The 20,144-nt window shown below is 54.3% G+C and overlaps 1 protein-coding gene across 2 annotated transcripts in view; it reads right to left on the reverse strand.

Annotated features, from left to right (window-relative positions):
• SLC4A3 (solute carrier family 4 member 3) overlaps nucleotides 1-20,144 on the reverse strand; it is a 513,414-nt gene that overhangs the window by 72,202 nt on the left and 421,068 nt on the right. For both annotated transcript variants that reach the window (XM_078679131.1, XM_078679132.1), the window contains exon 14: nucleotides 1,344-1,538. In XM_078679131.1, the coding sequence (XP_078535257.1) occupies nucleotides 1,344-1,538 (195 nt within the window). The remainder of the gene's footprint in view (nucleotides 1-1,343; nucleotides 1,539-20,144) is intronic.

Below are 20,144 nucleotides of genomic sequence, written 5' to 3' on the forward strand. Positions count from 1 at the left end.
TAACCTTAATTATTTGTTGCATATAAAAATATAAGAACTCCGTTTGAATTTCCTTAGAACTGTATTATGCAACATTATTTGCTTGTCTACGGTGCTGTTTCCTTTCCAAAATGCAACATTCACTAGTTCCTCCACCTGCCTTCTCTCCTAGTCATACCAATCACAAATCTGATTGGTAGCAGTGGAAGGAAGCTTTTGAGGCATTTTTGGATGCATTAGAAGGTGACTCTTTTACTCATAAAAAAATGTTTGCCATCCTTCGTCGTTGTTTAGGTGCAGAAGGACGCAAAATCCTCAAGCACATTCCTTCTGATCCTATTTTGGCTAGAGAAGGTAAGGGAGATGGTGCAGCGTTATTGATGAGTACGCCACGGCTTCAAGGACCTCTCTATGGTTTGAATGAGAGACTGTCCTCAATGAGTCAACCCATGGGTTAGTGTGAGAGGCGGAGCTCTGAGGACATCACTACGGTTTAGAGACCTTCTCTTGCATGAACGTCTCTCTCATTTAGAGTGACAGGCTGCCCTCCATGAACATCTCTAGCCCTGGCAATTACCGCGTATCAACAGTTAGTCTAATACCACAATATGTAGAATGAGTCACCATTCCAGCAGAGAGCAGCTAACAATGTGTTCATTTAATCCCTTTGTGCAGTCCAGGATTAGCACCGCCCTGTGAAACATCAAATGACTCGAAACTCTATCTGACCTCTTGCTGGTGCATTATTTACCTCAAATCTGGGCACTGGATCGTGGGTCGTGCTCTCGCAGCGAGGGTCTCACGCGCTACTGTTCCAGCTGAATTGTGTTTTGTGACGCTCATTGCAAGTACCTGCCACAGAAGGGGGCCTCGACTCACACACACACACAGAGCAGCTACTTAGATGAACCTTCCCTGACTGTGAATGTGAGGCATATGGAAGCTTAGACGAGTCCTCTCATACAGGCGTCTCACTCTAAGGGTGAGAGTGAACAACTGTGTCCATGATCACCTCACCGGAACAAATAGAGGCTCAAGCATGGAAGGAGCTGTTTCAACATGTATATGGCGTGCAGTGTGTGTTACTGCGACATGAACCCCTGCAGAGAGTTGAAAGACAAAAGGCCCTTCAAGACCCCGGGCAGCTTCAAGCAGCAGAAGGGGCTCCAGGCACATCTCTGTCATGCCCAGTGTGTGTTGACACCATGTGACACCATGAGGTGCCTCAAACCTGACACAGGTTCTCCAGACCAATGGTACCACAAGAAGGCCTGGGTAGACACAAGCGCTTGGAGAAGATATGGGCCCTCCACATTAAGAGGCGCAGACCGACACTCCCCTCCACCCTCGCCCCCGGCACACACCTTGTAGAGCTTATAGAAGGTCTCGTAGATGAAGATGAAGGAGATGAGGAAGGCAAAGATCTCCTGAGTGAAAGGCGAGATGTACCGCACCAGGAAGCTGCCTTCGGCTGCCACCATGATGAAGATGAAGAAGATGAGCCAGAAGCCGATCCAGACTCGACCCGTCAAGTACTCAATGCCCTGAGTTTGGCAGAACTACAGGAGAGAAGAAACAAAGAAGAGAGGAAAAAAATGATCAGACATGACAGAGAAGGCATGGAGGTTGTAGGACATCAATAGAATAGGAGAAGACATGAGGGAGGAGGTAGGAGAGGGGAAGGGAAATGAGACAACATGAGAGAGAAGGGAGGGATGGGAGAAGGTAAGAAATGAGGGGAAGGAGACGACAGGACAGAGAGGGGAAAATGTAGAAAACAGGCTGTGGAAGAAAGAAAACAAAATGTCTCAGTCAGGCGCCTGGTTAATGGGTGCTTCCCCATCGTTTACCCCTAGTTCCTTTAGGGTCATCCCTCGCCTGTTACCTTCCCTGAGCCTCTGGGACCATCTTCTTGCGTTCCTCCTTTATGTAACACCTTTCCGGTGACACTGCACTCGCAGGTAACTTAGCAGTCACATTTTTATTTCCATCTTCCTCCAGCTCCATCAAGTTGAATTTGGATACAAATGAATCTACAGCCGTTCTTTCTCACTTGGCGCCTTCAGCCCTTAATGCTTATAAAATCATGTATCCTCCCAACTTGTCTAAGAACGCATCATAAAACTTTAAAGTTCGACTCCTTGGATCCCACCCAGAAACCCTTATCTCAGATCATTTATTCTGCATAAAAAGAGGAGCGTTATTCTGTGATCTTATCTTCTTTACCAAAAGACATGCCCAATGGAGAAACGCTCTATACTCATTACTCCCAATCAAGACATCCGAAAAACCTCCCCATGGTCTTAGAATCACGGTTGCTCACTCACCAGTTTATACGTTTGAAGCTACTCTCTCCCTTTACAATAATGGAACTATCCTTATCCATCCTTTGCTCGCAAGCTTGATTTGTTTGATGTCTTTTCCCCACCATAAAAAACTCGGTGAACAACACAAAATCTGCCCCCTCCTTAACCACCCTTCCCCTTCTGCCAATCTCATCGTCCCTCACCCAACGTCAATTCCAACCTAGATGGTCTCGTTGACCCTTCGCTCTCCACCCTCACACCTGTTAGGTTTGAAAACTCCATTCCTGCTATGCTCTTGTTACATGTTATATTAAGTTAGCAGTGTGTGGCTAAATACACACCATGTGCATTCATGTTATGCAACCCACTGAGTTATTCCTACAACGTGCAAGCTTTAGTTAGCAAGTGTGACTCCATTTTGTATTTCGTAATCTCTATTAGGCTGCTTAGGCAGTGCCTGAATTAGGCCTTGTTACTCGTATCGCTTGCCTCAGCAGAACACTGTATTTCGTTATTATATTCTCTTCTGTTCAAGGCTACTTCCCAACTTACTAACGAATAGGCCATTCTGTCTTTGCATACCAACCGGAGTGTGTAGTTCTGCTCCCACGTTAGGAGACGCTGAGACTCAGCGCGGTTACATGGAATTACATTTAGCATGTACCCATCTGGCAGGTGGTAGTCCATCCTTCTGTGCCTCCTTTGATCATGTTCTGCCCAGGCCGGTAACTTTCAGATGTGGGTGTGGTTGGAGGCTTCTGAGAGGAATGATTATGTGTTGTGGGCTGTTGGGGGATCGGTCCCTCGGCAGACATCTTAGGGTGCAGGTCAGATTGGACTCCTCTGAAGAGTATTGCTAATAAAAGCCAGTTTGTTTCTCAACTCGTCTGACCGACTCTACATTACTTGGGAATGTATAGCAGGTGGTTGTAAGTATCCCGGGTGGCCCCTAAGTGCCACTTCTTTCAGTTGGTGCCCGAACAGGAACCCCGTAATGTGACCAGACTCACCTGCAATCAGGCTGCAGGGTAGGGGTTGTGTCCGGTCGGTCGGGCGGATCGGGGTACCCCACATGATGGAACTTAGTTCTTGCAGCTGCCCCGCCCGTCTGATCGGGGGAGTCCTCGTCTAGTGGTCACCGGCTGGGGCCCTGAGACGGTGAAACCTTGGAGTTGACTGTTTGGTCCAAAGAGTCAGCAGGAGAGAATAACTTGACTCGACCTGTATGCACCAGGCGAGTGATTTGATTCTTGGAAAAATGGCCACATTCGTGAATGGCACGAGCCTACGGGCTGTGTCTTGGTACAGTCTCCGCACTGTCTTGGTGCAGTTTTTGGACTGCCTTGCTTGAACGGAATGAGCCGACGGGCTGTGTCTTGGTACGGTCTTCGGACTGGCTTGATTTGAACTTGGTGGGTTTACGGACCCTTTAAAAGACACAGAGTGTTTGTGAACAGTCCACCAGGCCAACTGGAAATTTGGCCTGTTTTTGAAAATGAAAAGGCCTGGTACTGTTTACGAAGAATCTGCCAGGCCAACTGGGAATTTGGTCTGCTCTTAAAAAGGTCTGGGGCTATAGCCTGTCTTCTTGAACTTGGTACAGTCTCCGGACTGTCTTCTTGAACTGGTACAGTCCCCGGACCGTCTTCTTGAACTTGGTACAGTCTCCGGACTACAGGGAGCAGTCTTTGGACCATTGTGGTTTGGTTCTTGAAAACATTTTTTATTATTTATTTTTCCTTTTATTATTTTTTGTTGGTGTTATACTTGTCCGTTGGGGACAGCGTATGTGTCTTATATTAAAATGCCTTGTCTAAGTAAACTGGGGTGTTTTGGAAGTCTGTGTTGTTCTACTGAGGCTCGACTGGGAGAGAGCCAGCTTGCGCCTCCGGAGGGTACCCTAAATTGTTGTGTGTATGTTAAGCACAGTATTGGCCCTATTATGCTTAGCACATTGTGGAATAAATATACGAGGGACAATGCCGAGTTACAATAGCCCCTCACTGGCTCATTTGATGAACAAAAATTGAATTTCTTGCAGGACATATTGTTTGCCAAAAAGAACAGTCAATCGATTTTTGATTCTCTAAGAGTATGGCAGAAGGAAGCAAAGCAACAATGTATGAGAGCAGAGAAAGGGGCCTGGAAGAGACAGACACAAACCATAATGCAGAAAGCAGAGGCCTATGAAAGGGAAAAGATAGAGAAAGGCATAGAATGTGCAGATGGAAAGTTTTGATTGCAGACTGATAAATGTTATGTTATTAGAGAGGAAGGTGATGTTTTAGTTGAAGAGCTCTTGGATTCCCGCCTCTAGCCAAACTGCTTTGGCCCCAGCCCCGCCTGCTTCCTCTCTGCTCACGCAAGTCACAGGGGTAGGAGCAGTTAGCTCTCCTGTTCTGTCTACTGACTCCGTATCTGCCGCTACGCCCCCTTTCACTCCTACAACACCGTCTCCTTTCATGATGATACCTGTCTCTTAGTCTGCTCTTTCTCCCTCAAGTATGACACCCCAAGCACTGCAGAATGGTGAGAGCCCTGTACGTGAGGTACATAAATGGAATTGGGCGGCAGCACGAGACCGCATGGAGAAAGTGTTGCTGCGTTCTGCGGTGGGTGATGAGGAAAAGCAAACGGTGGTGTATCAAGCAGCTCAGTGGGCCCGGAATGCGATCTATAATGTGGCAGATTTGTGGAGTGTGATGAAAGATTATGAACCCTTCATACAGCAGCATGCTCTTAAGCACATGTGGGCCACGCTAATAGGACTGTGGGATGAGTGTCTTCCCAGTGCTGTACCGCAGATAATCTATGACATACGGGACAGGGTATATGCTACAGGTATGGCTCCCAATGAAGTTTTTAGCAATGTAACAACATTGGTGGGTTACAGAGGCAGACTGCTCCAAAAGGTTCCGACCATGGTGACTCAGTGCCCATGAGGGAGGTCCATCCCATTTACCAGCCTGAAATATCAGAACTGCCCGACTCCACGAACACTGTAATTAGGCCATGAGTCGACGCTCGGTTTCAGGAACAGTGGATCTATACTCCTTGGAAGAGGAGTGAGGTAATATCCCTTAAAGGTCAGTTGCCGGACCCTCGGTAAAACCTGACTGCGAACTACAAAGAGTTGACAGAGGCGGCCTCCTCCACGGTGATGACGTTAGCTGATATGGAGTTGTTCTTTACTGGTGGACATATGGAGGCAGGTGCACACACAGGATCATGGAGTGAAATTTGGAGGAACATGGGATCAGATCTGGGCGTGGGATAAGAAACGCAAGCCTGGCAACAAGCCGAAGGCGGAGTTATTGGCTTTAGTGGGTCACATCATCACCTATATGCATTCCCGTATCCCTGCGAGACGGGTGGATTGGGAGATGTTGACTGCATGTCATCAGAAGGACGAGAGTGTGTCTGATTTCTTTACCAGGTTTGAAGGGGTGTTTCTTGACTTTAGTGTTCAGGACCTGTCGTTGGAAGGTGGTGGGGGGTTGTTTGTCAGCAGGTTCGTTAATAACTTGCTTCCTGAGATTGCGACTAGGTTGCAGGCTTCATAAAGTACTTGGAGCACCTCCTCCCTGTCGGTAATACTGAGTATGGCACTGGACTATGAGTATAGAGAGAATGAAGAGAAGGAGAAGTGGAGAAAAAGTCAAAAGAGTTGAAAACGAGGGTGTTGATGCAGCAAGTTGCTTGAGGAAATGGAAGTGGAAGAGGTTCGGGTTCAGCCCAGCGGCTGCCCCGGCCTAACTGGGGTGGTACTTTGAGTGCAACCATTGGGCTCAACCAATGTGCATATTGCAAACTGGAGGGACATTGGCGGAAGGAGTGTCCGGAGGTATTGCAGAGAGGTCGGGGTTTTAGAGGACGTGGAAGAGGAGGAGGAGGCCGAGAGGAGATGCAGTCAGAGAATACCTCATCTAATCGACAGAGCGGGAACTATTTTGACGACCCCCGAGGGAGGCAGGACTGTCATGATGACTATGACATGGATGACGTGACAGGAATGTCTCACAGCTAGGATAGCCAGGGACAGGGCAAGGGACCAGTCCCAGTGCCTGTCGATCAACGCAGACCCTTAGTCACTGCGGATCTGCAAGGCACGGCTAAGACATTTTTGATTGACACGGGTGCTATGAATAGCTCTGTTTCTGGTTCGCTGGTCCCAGGGGCAGCTCTGTCTGGCCAAAATAATGTGTCAGTAGGTTTTTCAGGCATGCCGGATGTTAGCCCCATTTCCAAACCTCTCGCTTTGACTATTGGCCCCTTTACGGTTGATTTACCATTTTTATTAACGTCAAATTGTGGGGAGAAGGTATACGGTGAGGAGGTTGTCCTGGGCAGGACAAGTACCTCCCATAGAACAGAGGATGACTGTGACAGGGCAGTGCCCAGCACAAGGTACGGTGAAGAGGTTGACCTAGGCAGGACTCGTACCTCCCATAGGGCAGAGACTGACAGTGACATGGCTATCTGCCTGTGTACCAATGTTGTTTTTGTAATATCATGAACTCTGTTGGACACGGCCTCGTGGCGTGGGCCTACCCCTCCCACATGGCGGCCCCCGGACGACATCGGGCCGCCGTCAAGCTGCTGTCGACCCCCCTGACACGAACAGTTCCGAACCCGCAAGAAGAGCCGCCCCCTGGCAACCTACGGCTCTCCCTCTCCCTAGTCCCCGGCGGACCCTGCTCGCCAACGCCGCCGGTCCAGCCACCATGCCTGGCCCCATCTCTGGCCCGACTCCATCTTGGGCCTATCACGTCCCGAGCACGTGGCCGCCGCCACCCGGGCCCCGGCCCCAGCGAAGCCCCGACATCTGGGCACCAAGATCCTCCCAGGGGGTCGAGTGGCCACTTGACAGATCCGAAAGGCGGGAAGTTTCGATGGCCCTCCAGCCGTCCCCGGACGCCTGGTATCGCTCGCCCTCCAGCTTCCCTGGGCGCTGGCTCCACCCCCCTGCTGGGTGTCTGGACACCGTCATCCCGGCCCCTCTGACCCCCAGGCGCGAGGGTCCGGACATCAAAGGACTCCAGTCCTATATCTGGGCCAGCCCTGGATCAGGACGGGAGTTGTATCTGGAGTCGAGGCCCTGCTGACGCTGTCGCGGCCTGACCAAGCTGAACTACCCTTGAGGCCCTGCTGACGCTGTCGCGGCCTGACCAAGCTGAACTACCCTTGAGGCCCTGCTGACGCTGTCGCGGCCTGACCAAGCTGAACTACCTTTGAGGCCCTGCTGACGCTGTCGCGGCCTGACCAAGCTGAACTACCTTTGAGGCCCTGCTGACGCTGTCGCGGCCTGACCAAGCTGAACTACCTTTGAGGCCCTGCTGACGCTGTCGCGGCCTGACCAAGCTGAACTACCTTTGAGGCCCTGCTGACGCTGTCGCGGCCTGACCAAGCTGAACTATCTTCGAAGCCCTGCTGACGCTGTCGCGGCCTGTCCAAGCTGAACTACCTTTGAGGCCCTGCTGACGCTGTCGCGGCCGGACCAAGCTGAACTATCTTCGAGGCCCTGCTGACGCTGTCGCGGCCTGAACCCCTGAACTATCCAAGCACCAGTGGGTGCCGAGACTGTCCCGCTACCCCCTTTTTCCCCCGAGATCAAGACATTACGGGTCCCTCGATCCTTGCCGCTATCCTGCCAAGAACTTGCTTTGAGTACTTATATAAAGATTCTTGTGAACCTCCTTCCTGTGTAGTGTCTATCTGTAAGTAGTGTGATTACCCGGCTGTTACGATTGTAGGAGAGGAGCCTCGCCAAGGAGGCCTCCCTACGGTGCTCGGCCTATTCCATACAGAGAGGGGGGTCTCGGGGCGGACAGTCAGACACCTTCTGTCTCCCCTGGGGCCGCCTTTCCAACATTGGTGGCAAGCGACGGGATCCGAGCCCACGCAAATCGTACAGCGAGTAACGCGTCACTACTGACAGAGACCCACAGCCACGATGACTACTAAGGAAGCCGGAACGACCGCAGAATTCCAGAAAGACCTGTTAGAGGAGTATACCCATAAAGAACTTAAACAATTTTGCAAAGACTTGGGTATCGCTACCACTGGACTTAGTACAAAGGACGATTTCAAAGAAGCGCTGCAAACCTGGGTGGAGACCAGAGAGACCCCACCCCAACCGAACGATGACATTGTCCATGAAGTACCCGGGAGTACCGTCATAGCCCCCATAGAGGAAAGAACCGCCAACAGGGACCCGGGCCTCTCCCATGAAGATGCCCGGGAGCGAGAGAGGAGTCGGCTCCATGAACTAGAGCTCGCCCGACTCCGGCTGGACGGAGAACTCCAATTAGCAGAAAAAAAAATGGCCCTTGAACAACGGCGATTGGAGGGAGATCTGGAAGAGAGGCGGCGGCAAAGAGAATTGGAAGAAAAAAAACTCGCATACGAACACGAGCGTGGCCTCAAAGAACTCGAAATCAAAGCCAACCTCGAAGGAACGGGCGCCACGGTAGCCCGGAACCCCTCACCGCCTGCCGACCCAAAGGTCCACATCCCGAAGGATATCGTCAAGGAGTACTACAAAAATGACGATATCCAGCAATGGTTCAAGGCGTACGAAGTTGCCATGACCGCGCACCGCATTCCGCGATCAGACTGGGGTGCCGGCTTATGGGGGAGATTCGTCAGCGAAGGAAGAGACACCCTGCTGGAGCTGGCCGACGACGTAATGTCCTCCTATGACCACATGAAGGACGCCCTGCTTGTCCGGTATGGCCTCACCCCCGAGATGTACCGGCAGAGATTCAGAGACTGCAAGAAAATACCCGGTACCACGTGGGTCGAGTACGTGAACTTTTACAGCAGGGCCCTGGAAGGATGGATAAAGGGCAGCAAAGTGTCCACCTACGAGCAGCTGTTCAACCTCATCGTTTGGGAGCACCTCTCCAACAACTGCTTTGTCGAGCTCCGACAGCATCTACTCGACAGCAAGCTAACCGAGCCCCGGAAACTCGCCGTCGAGGCAGACTGATGGGTGAGCACCCGGGTCCCCCGAACACCGATAGGAGAAACCGGTCAGGGCGGCCGGGGGCACCCCCGCCAGCGGGGAGGCGGAGGAGGACAGAACCAGAACCGAAGTTTCCCGCCAGCCTCGGGCCGGGGGCCCCCTCCCGGGTCCCCCCCGAGTAATACCTCGCCGTCACTGAGGAGGGACCCCCCAGCACGGCCGGGCCCCCACCCGAACATTACTTGCCACAGATGCCAGCGGACCGGTCACTATGCCAGTGACCCCCTCTGCCCCATGAACCAGCGTCCCGGCACCACTGGGCCTCCGACCCGCCAGTTCGCTGCTGCAGCTCTGGGAGGAGAGGGAGAAGAAGACGTAGAGGTCTACGAGGAAGAACAAATCGAGTATGAACCGGCCGCCATGGCCCTAGCCTGCCTGGGCAATAGAGACATGGTCCCCCAGGCCCCGCTACCGAGCAACACTCGAAAATACCGTCAGTGGGTCCACATCAATGGACGACGGACCGAAGCCCTCCGAGACACGGGAGCCAGTGTGACCGCCGTCCGCTGCCACTTGGTGACCCCCGAACAGATCATCCCGAACGTACGCTGCCCCGTGAGGGCCGCCGACAACTCCGAAACTCTATGCCAGATGGCCCGAATTCCCTTCGAATGGGGGGGAGTGTCGGGCACCCTCAAGGTGACCGTCCGGGACGACGCCCCCGTGGACTGCCTCCTTGGGAACGACCTCGAGAGCTCTCCCTGGGCCCAAGTCGAGCGGAGAGAGCACCTAGGAATGATGGGACTACCAGAGTGGGTCTGTGCGACGACCCGATCTATGGCGGCCCGAGCCCCGGCAGCGACCGAGGCCGCCCCGACCGAAGAGCCGGAGTGGCCCGAGCCACCACCCTCGGCCATCCATGAAGAATGCGACTCCGAGACCAGACCCTCGGAGCCCGAAAACCACCACGAGCTCAGCGACATCCCCGAACTCGCCCAATGGCGCCAAGAGGGTGGTCCCACCCGAGAACAGTTTCGGCAGGAGCAGAAGACCTGCCCTTCCCTCGAGGGGACCCGCCAACAGGCCACTGCCCAAGCTACCGGGGACACCTCAGGGTCCCACTGGGTCTACTGGGACCACGACCTCCTATATAGTGAACAGAAAATTGCCGAGCTGGGGGCCAGCCGAGTGCTAGTGGTTCCCCTGCGATTCAGAGACTTTCTTTTGAACCTGGCGCACGATGTGCCCCTCGCAGGGCACCTGGGGCAGGACAAAACTTACAGCCGCCTGGTGACCCATTTCTACTGGCCCAAAATGCGCACTGATGTACATAACCACTGCCGCTCCTGCCCGACATGCCAAGCCAGCGGAAAGAGCGGGGGGAAGGTGAAGGCCCCGCTCCAACCTTTTCCAGTAGTGACCACCCCCTTCGAGCGAGTGGGAATAGACATTGTAGGGCCCCTGGACCCTCAAACCTCGCAAGGGCACCGCTTCATACTTGTCCTAGTGGACCACGCCACCCGCTATCCTGAGGCCACCCCCCTCAGAACCATCGCCGCTCCCGTGGTGGGGCGAGCCTTGATGGGGATCTTCTCCCGAGTAGGATTCCCCCGGGAGGTCGTGAGCGATCGAGGCACGAACTTTATATCTAAGTATATGCGGTCCCTGTGGCAACAGTGCGGGGTCACATACAAGTTCACCACCCCGTATCATCCCCAAGGGAATGGACTTGTGGAGCGGTTCAACCGGACACTCAAGGGGATGATACAGGGCCTAGAGGAGCCACTACGACGCAGATGGGACGTCCTGCTGCCCTGCCTCCTGTTTGCCTATCGGGAGGTACCACAGAAATCCCTGGGGTTCAGCCCCTTTGAACTCCTGTACGGACACCCTGTCCGAGGTCCGCTCAGCCTGGTCAAAGAGGGCTGGGAAACTACCGTCCAAGGCGCACCCCCGGATGTCTACCGATACCTCCTGACCCTCCGAAACCAGACTCGGAAGTTCCGGGCCCTTGCAGAGGCCAACCTGGAGGCCAGTCAGGAAGACATGAAACGCTGGTACGACCAGCACTCCTCCTCCATCGAATTTGAGCCGGGCCAGCGGGTCTGGGTCATGTCCCCGGTCGAACCCTGTGCCCTCCAGGACAAATGGTCGGGGCCCTTCAAGGTGATCGAGCGCAAGAGCCCCGTCACTTACCTCGTGGATATGGAGTCTCCACGGAACCCCCTCCGGGTTCTGCACGCCAACCGGCTCAAACCTCATTTTGCCCGTACAGAACTGAGCCTGCTACTCGCTACCGACGATGGGACCGAAGACGACTCCGAGCCCTTGCCCGACCTCCTAAAGTGCACTGAGAAGGACGGCTCCGTCGAAGGGATCTCTCTCTCCCCCGACCTGACCCCCGCGCAGCGTCGAGACTGTCAGGAACTGTTGGGCCAATTCACAGATCTGTTCTCCCTCACCCCCGGGGTTACCCAATGGTGTGTCCACGATGTCGACACCGGGGACAGTCAGCCAGTACGACACCGGGCCTACCGGGTCCCCGACCGAGTTCGGGCCTGCATCCAGAAGGAAGTCACCAAGATGCTGGCCCTGGGGGTAGTCGAACCCTCCGACAGTCCCTGGGCCAGCCCAGTGGTCCTGGTCCCCAAGGCCGCCGCCCCTGGCACCCCGCCAGAACTCCGGTTTTGCGTCCACTACCGGGGGCTAAATGCCGTTACGAGAACCGATGCACATCCCATCCCCCGGGCCGATGAACTGATCGACCGCCTGGGGGCCGCCAAGTACCTCAGTACCTTCGACCTCACCGCCGGGTATTGGCAGATCGGCCTCACCCCTAGCGCCCAGGAGCGCTCAGCCTTCTCCACACCCGACGGCCACTTCCAGTTCAAGGTGATGCCCTTCGGCATGAAAAACGCCCCGGCCACCTTCCAGAGACTAGTAAACAAAGTACTGGCGGGGCTAGAAGAGTTCAGTGCCGCCTACCTAGACGACATTGCGGTCTACAGCCTCCACTGGGCTGAGCACCTGAAACACCTTTGGGAAGTCCTGACCGCCCTCCGCCGGGCCGGGCTAACTGTGAAGGCCAGCAAATGCCAGATAGGCCAAGGGTCCGTGACCTATCTGGGACACCAAGTGGGGAGCGGCCAAGTGGCTCCCCTCCAACCCAAGATCGACGCCATCCTAGCCTGGGAACCCCCGGCCAACCAGACCGCCGTCCGAGCCTTCCTGGGGCTCACGGGGTACTATCGGCGTTTTATCAAGAACTATGGGAGCATCGTGGGGCCCCTCACGGAACTGACCTCGAAGAACCGGCCACAGAAAGTGCAGTGGACACCCGCGTGTCAGGTGGCCTTCGAGACCTTGAAAACAGCCATGTGTACCGCCCCGGTGCTCCAGGCCCCCGACTACAGCCGAGAGTTTGTAGTCCAGACCGACGCCTCGGAACACGGCATCGGGCGGTCCTATCTCAGATGGACCCCGAGGGAATTGACCATCCAGTCGCCTTCATCAGCAGGCGGCTGCTGACCAGAGAACAACGATGGAGCACCATCGAGAGAGAGGCCTTCGCCGTCGTGTGGGCCCTCAAGAAACTCAGGCCATACCTCTTCGGCACCCACTTCCGGGTACAGACAGACCACCGGCCCCTACGGTGGCTGATGCACATGCGTGGCGAAAACCCGAAGCTGCTGCGATGGTCCATCTCCCTCCAAGGGATGGACTTCACTGTGGAGCATCGCCCTGGCAACGACCACGCCAACGCTGATGGCCTGTCCCGATTCTTCCGCCTCGACGACGAGAGTCCCCAAGACGATGGGTGACTCTCCCCGCCTTCAGCTGGAGGGGACGTGTGTTGGACACGGCCTTGTGGCGTGGGCCTACCCCTCCCACATGGCGGCCCCCGGACGACATCGGGCTGCCGTCAAGCTGCTGTCGACCCCCCTGACACGAACAGTTCCGAACCCGCAAGAAGGGCCGCCCCTTGGCAACCTACGGCTCTCCCTCTCCCTAGTCCCCGGCGGACACTGCTCGCCAACGCCGCCGGTCCAGCCACCATGCCTGGCCCCATCTCTGGCCCGACTCCATCTTGGGCCTATCACGTCCCGAGCACGTGGCCGCCGCCACCCGGGGCACCAAGATCCTCCCAGGGGGTCGAGTGGCCACTTGACAGATCCGAAAGGCGGGAAGTTTCGATGGCCCTCCAGCCGTCCCCGGACGCCTGGTATCGCTCGCCCTCCAGCTTCCCTGGGCGCTGGCTCCACCCCCCTGCTGGGTGTCTGGACACCGTCATCCCGGCCCCTCTGACCCCCAGGCGCGAGGGTCCGGACATCAAAGGACTCCAGTCCTATATCTGGGCCAGCCCTGGATCAGGACGGGAGTTGTATCTGGAGTCGAGGCCCTGCTGACGCTGTCGCGGCCTGACCAAGCTGAACTACCCTTGAGGCCCTGCTGACGCTGTCGCGGCCTGACCAAGCTGAACTACCCTTGAGGCCCTGCTGACGCTGTCGCGGCCTGACCAAGCTGAACTACCTTTGAGGCCCTGCTGACGCTGTCGCGGCCTGACCAAGCTGAACTACCTTTGAGGCCCTGCTGACGCTGTCGCGGCCTGACCAAGCTGAACTACCTTTGAGGCCCTGCTGACGCTGTCGCGGCCTGACCAAGCTGAACTACCTTTGAGGCCCTGCTGACGCTGTCGCGGCCTGACCAAGCTGAACTATCTTCGAAGCCCTGCTGACGCTGTCGCGGCCTGTCCAAGCTGAACTACCTTTGAGGCCCTGCTGACGCTGTCGCGGCCGGACCAAGCTGAACTATCTTCGAGGCCCTGCTGACGCTGTCGCGGCCTGAACCCCTGAACTATCCAAGCACCAGTGGGTGCCGAGACTGTCCCGCTACCCCCTTTTTCCCCCGAGATCAAGACATTACGGGTCCCTCGATCCTTGCCGCTATCCTGCCAAGAACTTGCTTTGAGTACTTATATAAAGATTCTTGTGAACCTCCTTCCTGTGTAGTGTCTATCTGCAAGTAGTGTGATTACCCGGCTGTTACGATTGTAGGAGAGGAGCCTCGCCAAGGAGGCCTCCCTACGGTGCTCGGCCTATTCCATACAGAGAGGGGGGTCTCGGGGCGGACAGTCAGACACCTTCTGTCTCCCCTGGGGCCGCCTTTCCAACAAACTCAAAGTCATTTTGATGCATGTAAAAGATCTACCGATTCGGGGGTGTGGCCAAGATGGTGGCGAGCATGAACTCGCTTTGTTAAGCTCCGTGCCTGGCCTGCCACATTATGCTGAAATATGCCGCCAAGAGACGTCTATCCGGGGACTAAAGTGCAGCGAAAGTCCCCTGAATGCTTGGTGATTCCTGAGAGCGACACGGAAAAAGATAGAGCCTGATGACTCACGAATGGCGCCGAGTTCCCCTGCATCAGCGGATCTCGGCTGAGGCTGTGCTGCTCGGTGCCATCAGGAAGAAGGGGAGGTAAGGAGGGACGTCGTCGGAGGCAGTGTGGGTGGTGACGTCTCCCCTCCATGGAGTTCAGAATTCCCGTCAGGGGTGAGTGCCCTGGGAATTAAGACCCTCCTGATGCCGTATTCCGGTTGCAGCGGCTGACGCATGAGCCGAACACAATTGGGCCTGGGCCTGTGCAGTATATTGCCCCCCACCACCATGTCATTGCCCTGAAGATCCAGCAGCCGGAGTACTGGCGTGCGCCGTTGTTAGACCTGGCACCTTGGCGTGAGTCTCCCTTCCACTTTTTGCTGCTGTACCTCATATGTTTTGCTGGTGTGCAAGTGCTCCCTGTACAAAGTGTATATGTGATTGGTTTCCATGATTGGCTTATTTGGTTTACTGTCAGACCCCATTAAGTGCACCAGGAGTGCCAGGGCTTGTAGATCCAAATGCTGCTAGTGGGCCTGTAGCACTGGTTGTGCCACCCACAGAAGCAGCCTTGTAAAAAGTGTCTAAGGTCTGCCATTGCAGAACCTGCGTGCAGTCTGGTACTGTCATGCTGGCTGGGCAAGTGCACATACTTGTCAGCCCCTAAACCTTCCATTTTCTTCATATTAGTCACCCCTACGGTAGGCCCAAGGGCAGGGCGCATTGTAAGCATAAGGTAGGACGAGCCCTGATGTGTGTGGCATGTCCTAATAGTGAATTACAGCCATTTTCGTTTTTCACTATTGTAAGGCTACCTGTTCTCCTAGGCCAGAATGGGCTGCTGGAATTATTACACACTATAATCCTAGCAGGCTCTGGGAACATGGTAGGAATTCGAGTTTGTTTTGCCTGAACTCAGAATAATAAAATACATCTTTTAGCAAATTTTATTTTAATGTTCTGTGTTTGCAAATACCACTATTAGAAAGTTGGTATTTGCTTGCCTAACCATTTCAGCCCGCCTCTGCTCTGATGTGTATCTGCTGTCTGGTTTGTGTGAGTGACAGGGCTGGGGAATTCCAGGAGACAGTCTGGGCAGCCAGGTGGTGAATAGAAAGATTACACCAGGATGGATGGGATAAGTGCCCCTCGACTCTGAATAGGGCTGTGCTCTTCCACCACAATGCTGGCTCCACCTCCTGTGGAGCCTCTGATGTCTCTGCCCTGCACACTGAAAAGACAAGCCAGAGTCACCACAACAAAGTGCTCAAGAACTGGACTGAACAAGGTAAAGGCCCCCTGGCCTCAAAGAACAAAAGAAATGCAGTATAAAGATAGGAGCCCTGCTCCTAAGAAATCAGATCCTGTTTGAACCAAGAAGAACCTCTGCCCGACGAGAAGGACCTGGAAAAACTACAAGGAGGAGTACTGTCTCTAACTAGGGAGACTGGCCTGTGGTGGGTGCCTTGCTGCAAGAGGAGAGGAAAAGATTGAAGGAACTTTGATCTACTTGTGCCTTTTCAAACAATCTCCAAGGGCTTGTGGGTGAGCTTGCCCCCTGAACGGAGTCCCAGGATTATTGGACTCCTCCTGCCTTCGCTGACAGATCTGCTGAACTTTGCCCTTCCTTATCGCTGGAAGCCGCGATCCCAGTGTGCCTCGTCCCCTTCTTTACCATGACGTTGTGCCTGGCCGCCCCCGCACTGTGTGAGCCGCTCCGCTATGAGCCGACCCTTGCACCATCCCGCCAGGGCCGCCCGCACTCTGCCTCACTCTTTCCCCCCTGTTCGAGCCACACTGCTCGCCTCGCCGCCCCCCCACTGCTGGAAGCCGACCGGAGTGCCTTACAAAGCCAAGGACAGCCCGTACGCACAAAGCGTACCAGCCGCCTCGCATCGCGCTCTTGGTGGCCGCACAGCACTGAGAGAGCCCGGCCCGTACGCCTCGTACTGGTTGCCTCGTGCCGCGATGCCCGCATTTACTCAGCAGCTCCGAACCGAAGGTACGGCTCGAACGCCGTGAACACCGAAGGTACGACTCGAGCGACGTGAACGCCGAAGACGACCAACATCGCTGCCCCACCCCTCGAGGCCCCACTGCTCTACGCCTCTCACCGGGACGCCTACCACAGCCGGGGCCCACCTCACAGAGGAGCCGCTAGCCTCTGTGTGTTGTCCACACGTCCCGGACGCCTCATTCAAGCCGGACTCATCCTCCCAAAAGGTACTGTCACTCAACCCGTACCATAGTGTGTACGCCACGGACCCAGGAGTCAGCAACGCTTGTTTAGTACCTTCTGACATTGTTTTACAACTGGGAGAGTCGGACAAGAGTGCGCAACGCGCACACGAACCAAGAACTACGCATTTTTAACATAATTCTTATTTTTGCTAAATAGTATTGTGGCCTCATTTTACAAACGTTATTTGGGGCTTGTGCTAAGTCTTACATAAAGAAAACCTATTTTTTGATTTAAACTAGACTGGTGTCCATTTGTGGTGTATCATTGAATTACTGTATGTGGTCATAAATGCTTAACCCATAACGCCCTGAAGTTTAGCCTTGTCTGCTCGCGCCACACTACCTAGAGGGTGAGCAGGGGTTAAGAGAGTAAGTTCCTTGCCCTGACTAGAGGAGAGGGTGCCTGCTTGTCACAAGTGCTCACCTGTGCCAACCAGAGACCCCCAATTCTAACATTAGTGGCAGCGGTAGGATCCCGAATTTGCATTTATGATACATCTACAGTGATTGTTGAGCACTACATAGTGAGTTCAGACCAATAACGCTGCCACATACTTGTGATTTTTTTTGCTTTGCTGAGAAAGCTCAATTTTTAAAGAAGTCATGCCTGGTTCACTCAATGGAGGAAAGGCTGCCTCTGTAATCCCTGACATTGAAGGAATAGAATGGGAAGAAGAGAGGCTGGAGAGCTACAACGTTGCCCAACTGAAGGGCTTCTGTCTCAAGTTTAGGGTTTCACAGGCTGAATGTAAAAATAAGCCACACTTCATAAAGGCGCTGAGGGCCTGGAGTGGGTCATGGGCACGTGGAAATGTTGTGGAACTTGAAATAGCGGAAAGCGTCAATGATTTTGGAAGAGTCCTGTCGCCAGAGGAGTTGGCAGACAGGAAGGAAGCCAGGGCACACGAAATGGAGTTGGCAAAACTAAAAATCAATGGCAATTGGAGCTAAATGTAAATGTAAATGTAATGTAAATGTATTGCGACTTATATAGCGCACGTATCACCCGAAGGCATCAAGGCGCTTGCCTTGGGAACCCGTCCTAGCTTTTTCCCTGTGAGATAACCCCTACTGGGTATCCCCAGGGTGAAAGCCAGGCATCCCGCAGCGGGTGGGCCGCCGTAGTGGAGATTAAGCAACTATTGCCCAGAGTTGCAGCGTGGGACCCCATGATTAGAATAGGCACCGAGGTGAGAATTATCGAGTCCGTGGACATTTTGGGTTCAGGACCCTGCCGCGTCGGGAATTGAACCCTGGTCCCGGGCCAGACCTCTGCATCAGGGTCTGCCGCTCTAATCAGTGAGCCACACTCCTCCTTGCTAGAAAGCAAAAATATGGCTCTGGAAGAATGAAGAATTCAGATGGAGCATGAGATGAAATTGAGGGAGATGGAGCTGAAAGCTAAAAGTTTGGAACATCCTCCCTCTGGTGGCAGCGCATCGCCAGTGCAGGTAGAGTCAAGGGTGTACATACCAAAGGAAGTGGTTAAGGAATTTTTTAAGAAAAATGACATAGGGCAGTGGTTCAAGGCGTATGAGGTAGCCATGTTTTACCACCGGGTCCCTGAGAGAGATTAGGGAGCGGGTTGTGGGGACGGTTCCTTAGTGAGGGGCAGGACACACTGCTAGATTTGCCCTCTGAAGTTCATAATTCCTACCTCCACATGAAGGATGCCTTGATGACCAGGTATGGGTTAACTCCTGAATTGTACAGACAGAGGTTCAGGGGTTGTGCAAAGATTCCTGGGAGTACCTATGTTGAATATGTGACCTTTTTCTGCAGAGCACTGGATGGTTGGGTGAAGGGTAGCAAAATGAATGATTTTCAAGGTCTCTTTGATTTAATTGCATGGGAGCACTTGTCTAGTAATTGTTTTCCTGAGCTACGCCAGCACCTGATTGATAGCAAGCTGACTAACCCTAGGAAGCTTGCTAAGGAGGCGGACCGCTGGGTCAGCACCAGGGTCCACAAGGGTCAAGTGGGAGACTTAGCCAAGGGTGGGCAGGGTCCCCAGCAGGAGACTGGGGGTGACAAGGGCAAACAGAGGGAGTTCCAAAAAAGGCCCCAAAGTAATCACAAAGGGAACCAAGGGAAAGGTTCTCAGCCTCCCCCACCTCCAAGACCGAGTGGGGCCCCAACAGATTCACCTGTTCAAAGAGGGCCCCCAAAATGTTAAAAGTGTGATGAGCTGGGTCATTTTGCCAATGACCCCAAGTGTCGCCAGTTTGTGAAATCTGCACCCACTGGTGCTCCCCACCGGCAGATGGCTAGTGTAGCCCTGGGTGAGGAATGGGTTGTCCAAGGAAGAGGAGGTCCCGCAGAGATGTCCCTTGTCTCATTAGGAGACTGTGAGATGGTCACAGCAAGCCACCTGCCCAAGAACACTAAAAAGTATGGCAGTGGGTGACCATACATGGCAAAAAGGTGGGGGCTCTTAGAGATACAGGAGCCAGTGTGACCTGCGTCAAGCATCACCTGGTGTCTCAAGAGCAGGTTGTCCCGCATGCATTCTGCTGAGTCGTGAACGCCAACAACACTGATTCTCAGTGTCTCATGGCTCAGGTTCCCTGTGAGTGGGGGGGTGGTCTCTGGTACTCTTCAGGTAGCTGTAAGAACTGCCATGCCTGTAGACTGTTTGTTAGGGAATGATTTGGAGAGCTCACCTTGGGAGAAGGTGGAGAAAAGTACTCACCTGAGGATGGTGGGTCTGCCTGACTAGGCGTGCGTGACCACCAGGTCAATGACAGTCAGTAGGAGTGCTCAAGAGGTCCTGGAGCCTGAGAGGGAGGCCCAAGGAACGGCCTTAGAGAGAAGAGGCAGGGGGCGCGGGAAACCAGCCCCTGTCGTTCCCACGGTCCAGGAGGAAGCAGACCTTGAGGGGGATGCCCTGGAGCCTACAGGGGAACAGATAGCTGAACTGGGGGACCTGTCTGAGCTGACCCATTGGCAGCAGGAAGGAGGCCCCTCCAGGGAGGAATACTGCAGAGGGCAGAAAGAATGTCCTTCTCTCATCGGTATGCGGCAGCAGGCTGCAGACCAGGCCAACGGTGATCAGTCTGGAACACATTTCATTTATTGGGAGAATGACCTCCTGTATTCAGAGCCTAAGGTTGCTGAACCAGGGTCAGCCCGTGTGCTGGTGGTACCCCAGAGTTTCAGAGCCTTCCTACTGGGGCTGGATCACGATGTGTCATTGGCAGGATATTTGGGGCAAGACAAGACCTTTGAAAGGCTTGTCGCCCACTTTCATTGGCCCCAAATGCGTAGGAGCTC

This window comes from Lissotriton helveticus, chromosome 3_1, assembly GCF_964261635.1.
Source record: "Lissotriton helveticus chromosome 3_1, aLisHel1.1, whole genome shotgun sequence".
NCBI lineage: Eukaryota > Metazoa > Chordata > Amphibia > Caudata > Salamandridae > Lissotriton > Lissotriton helveticus.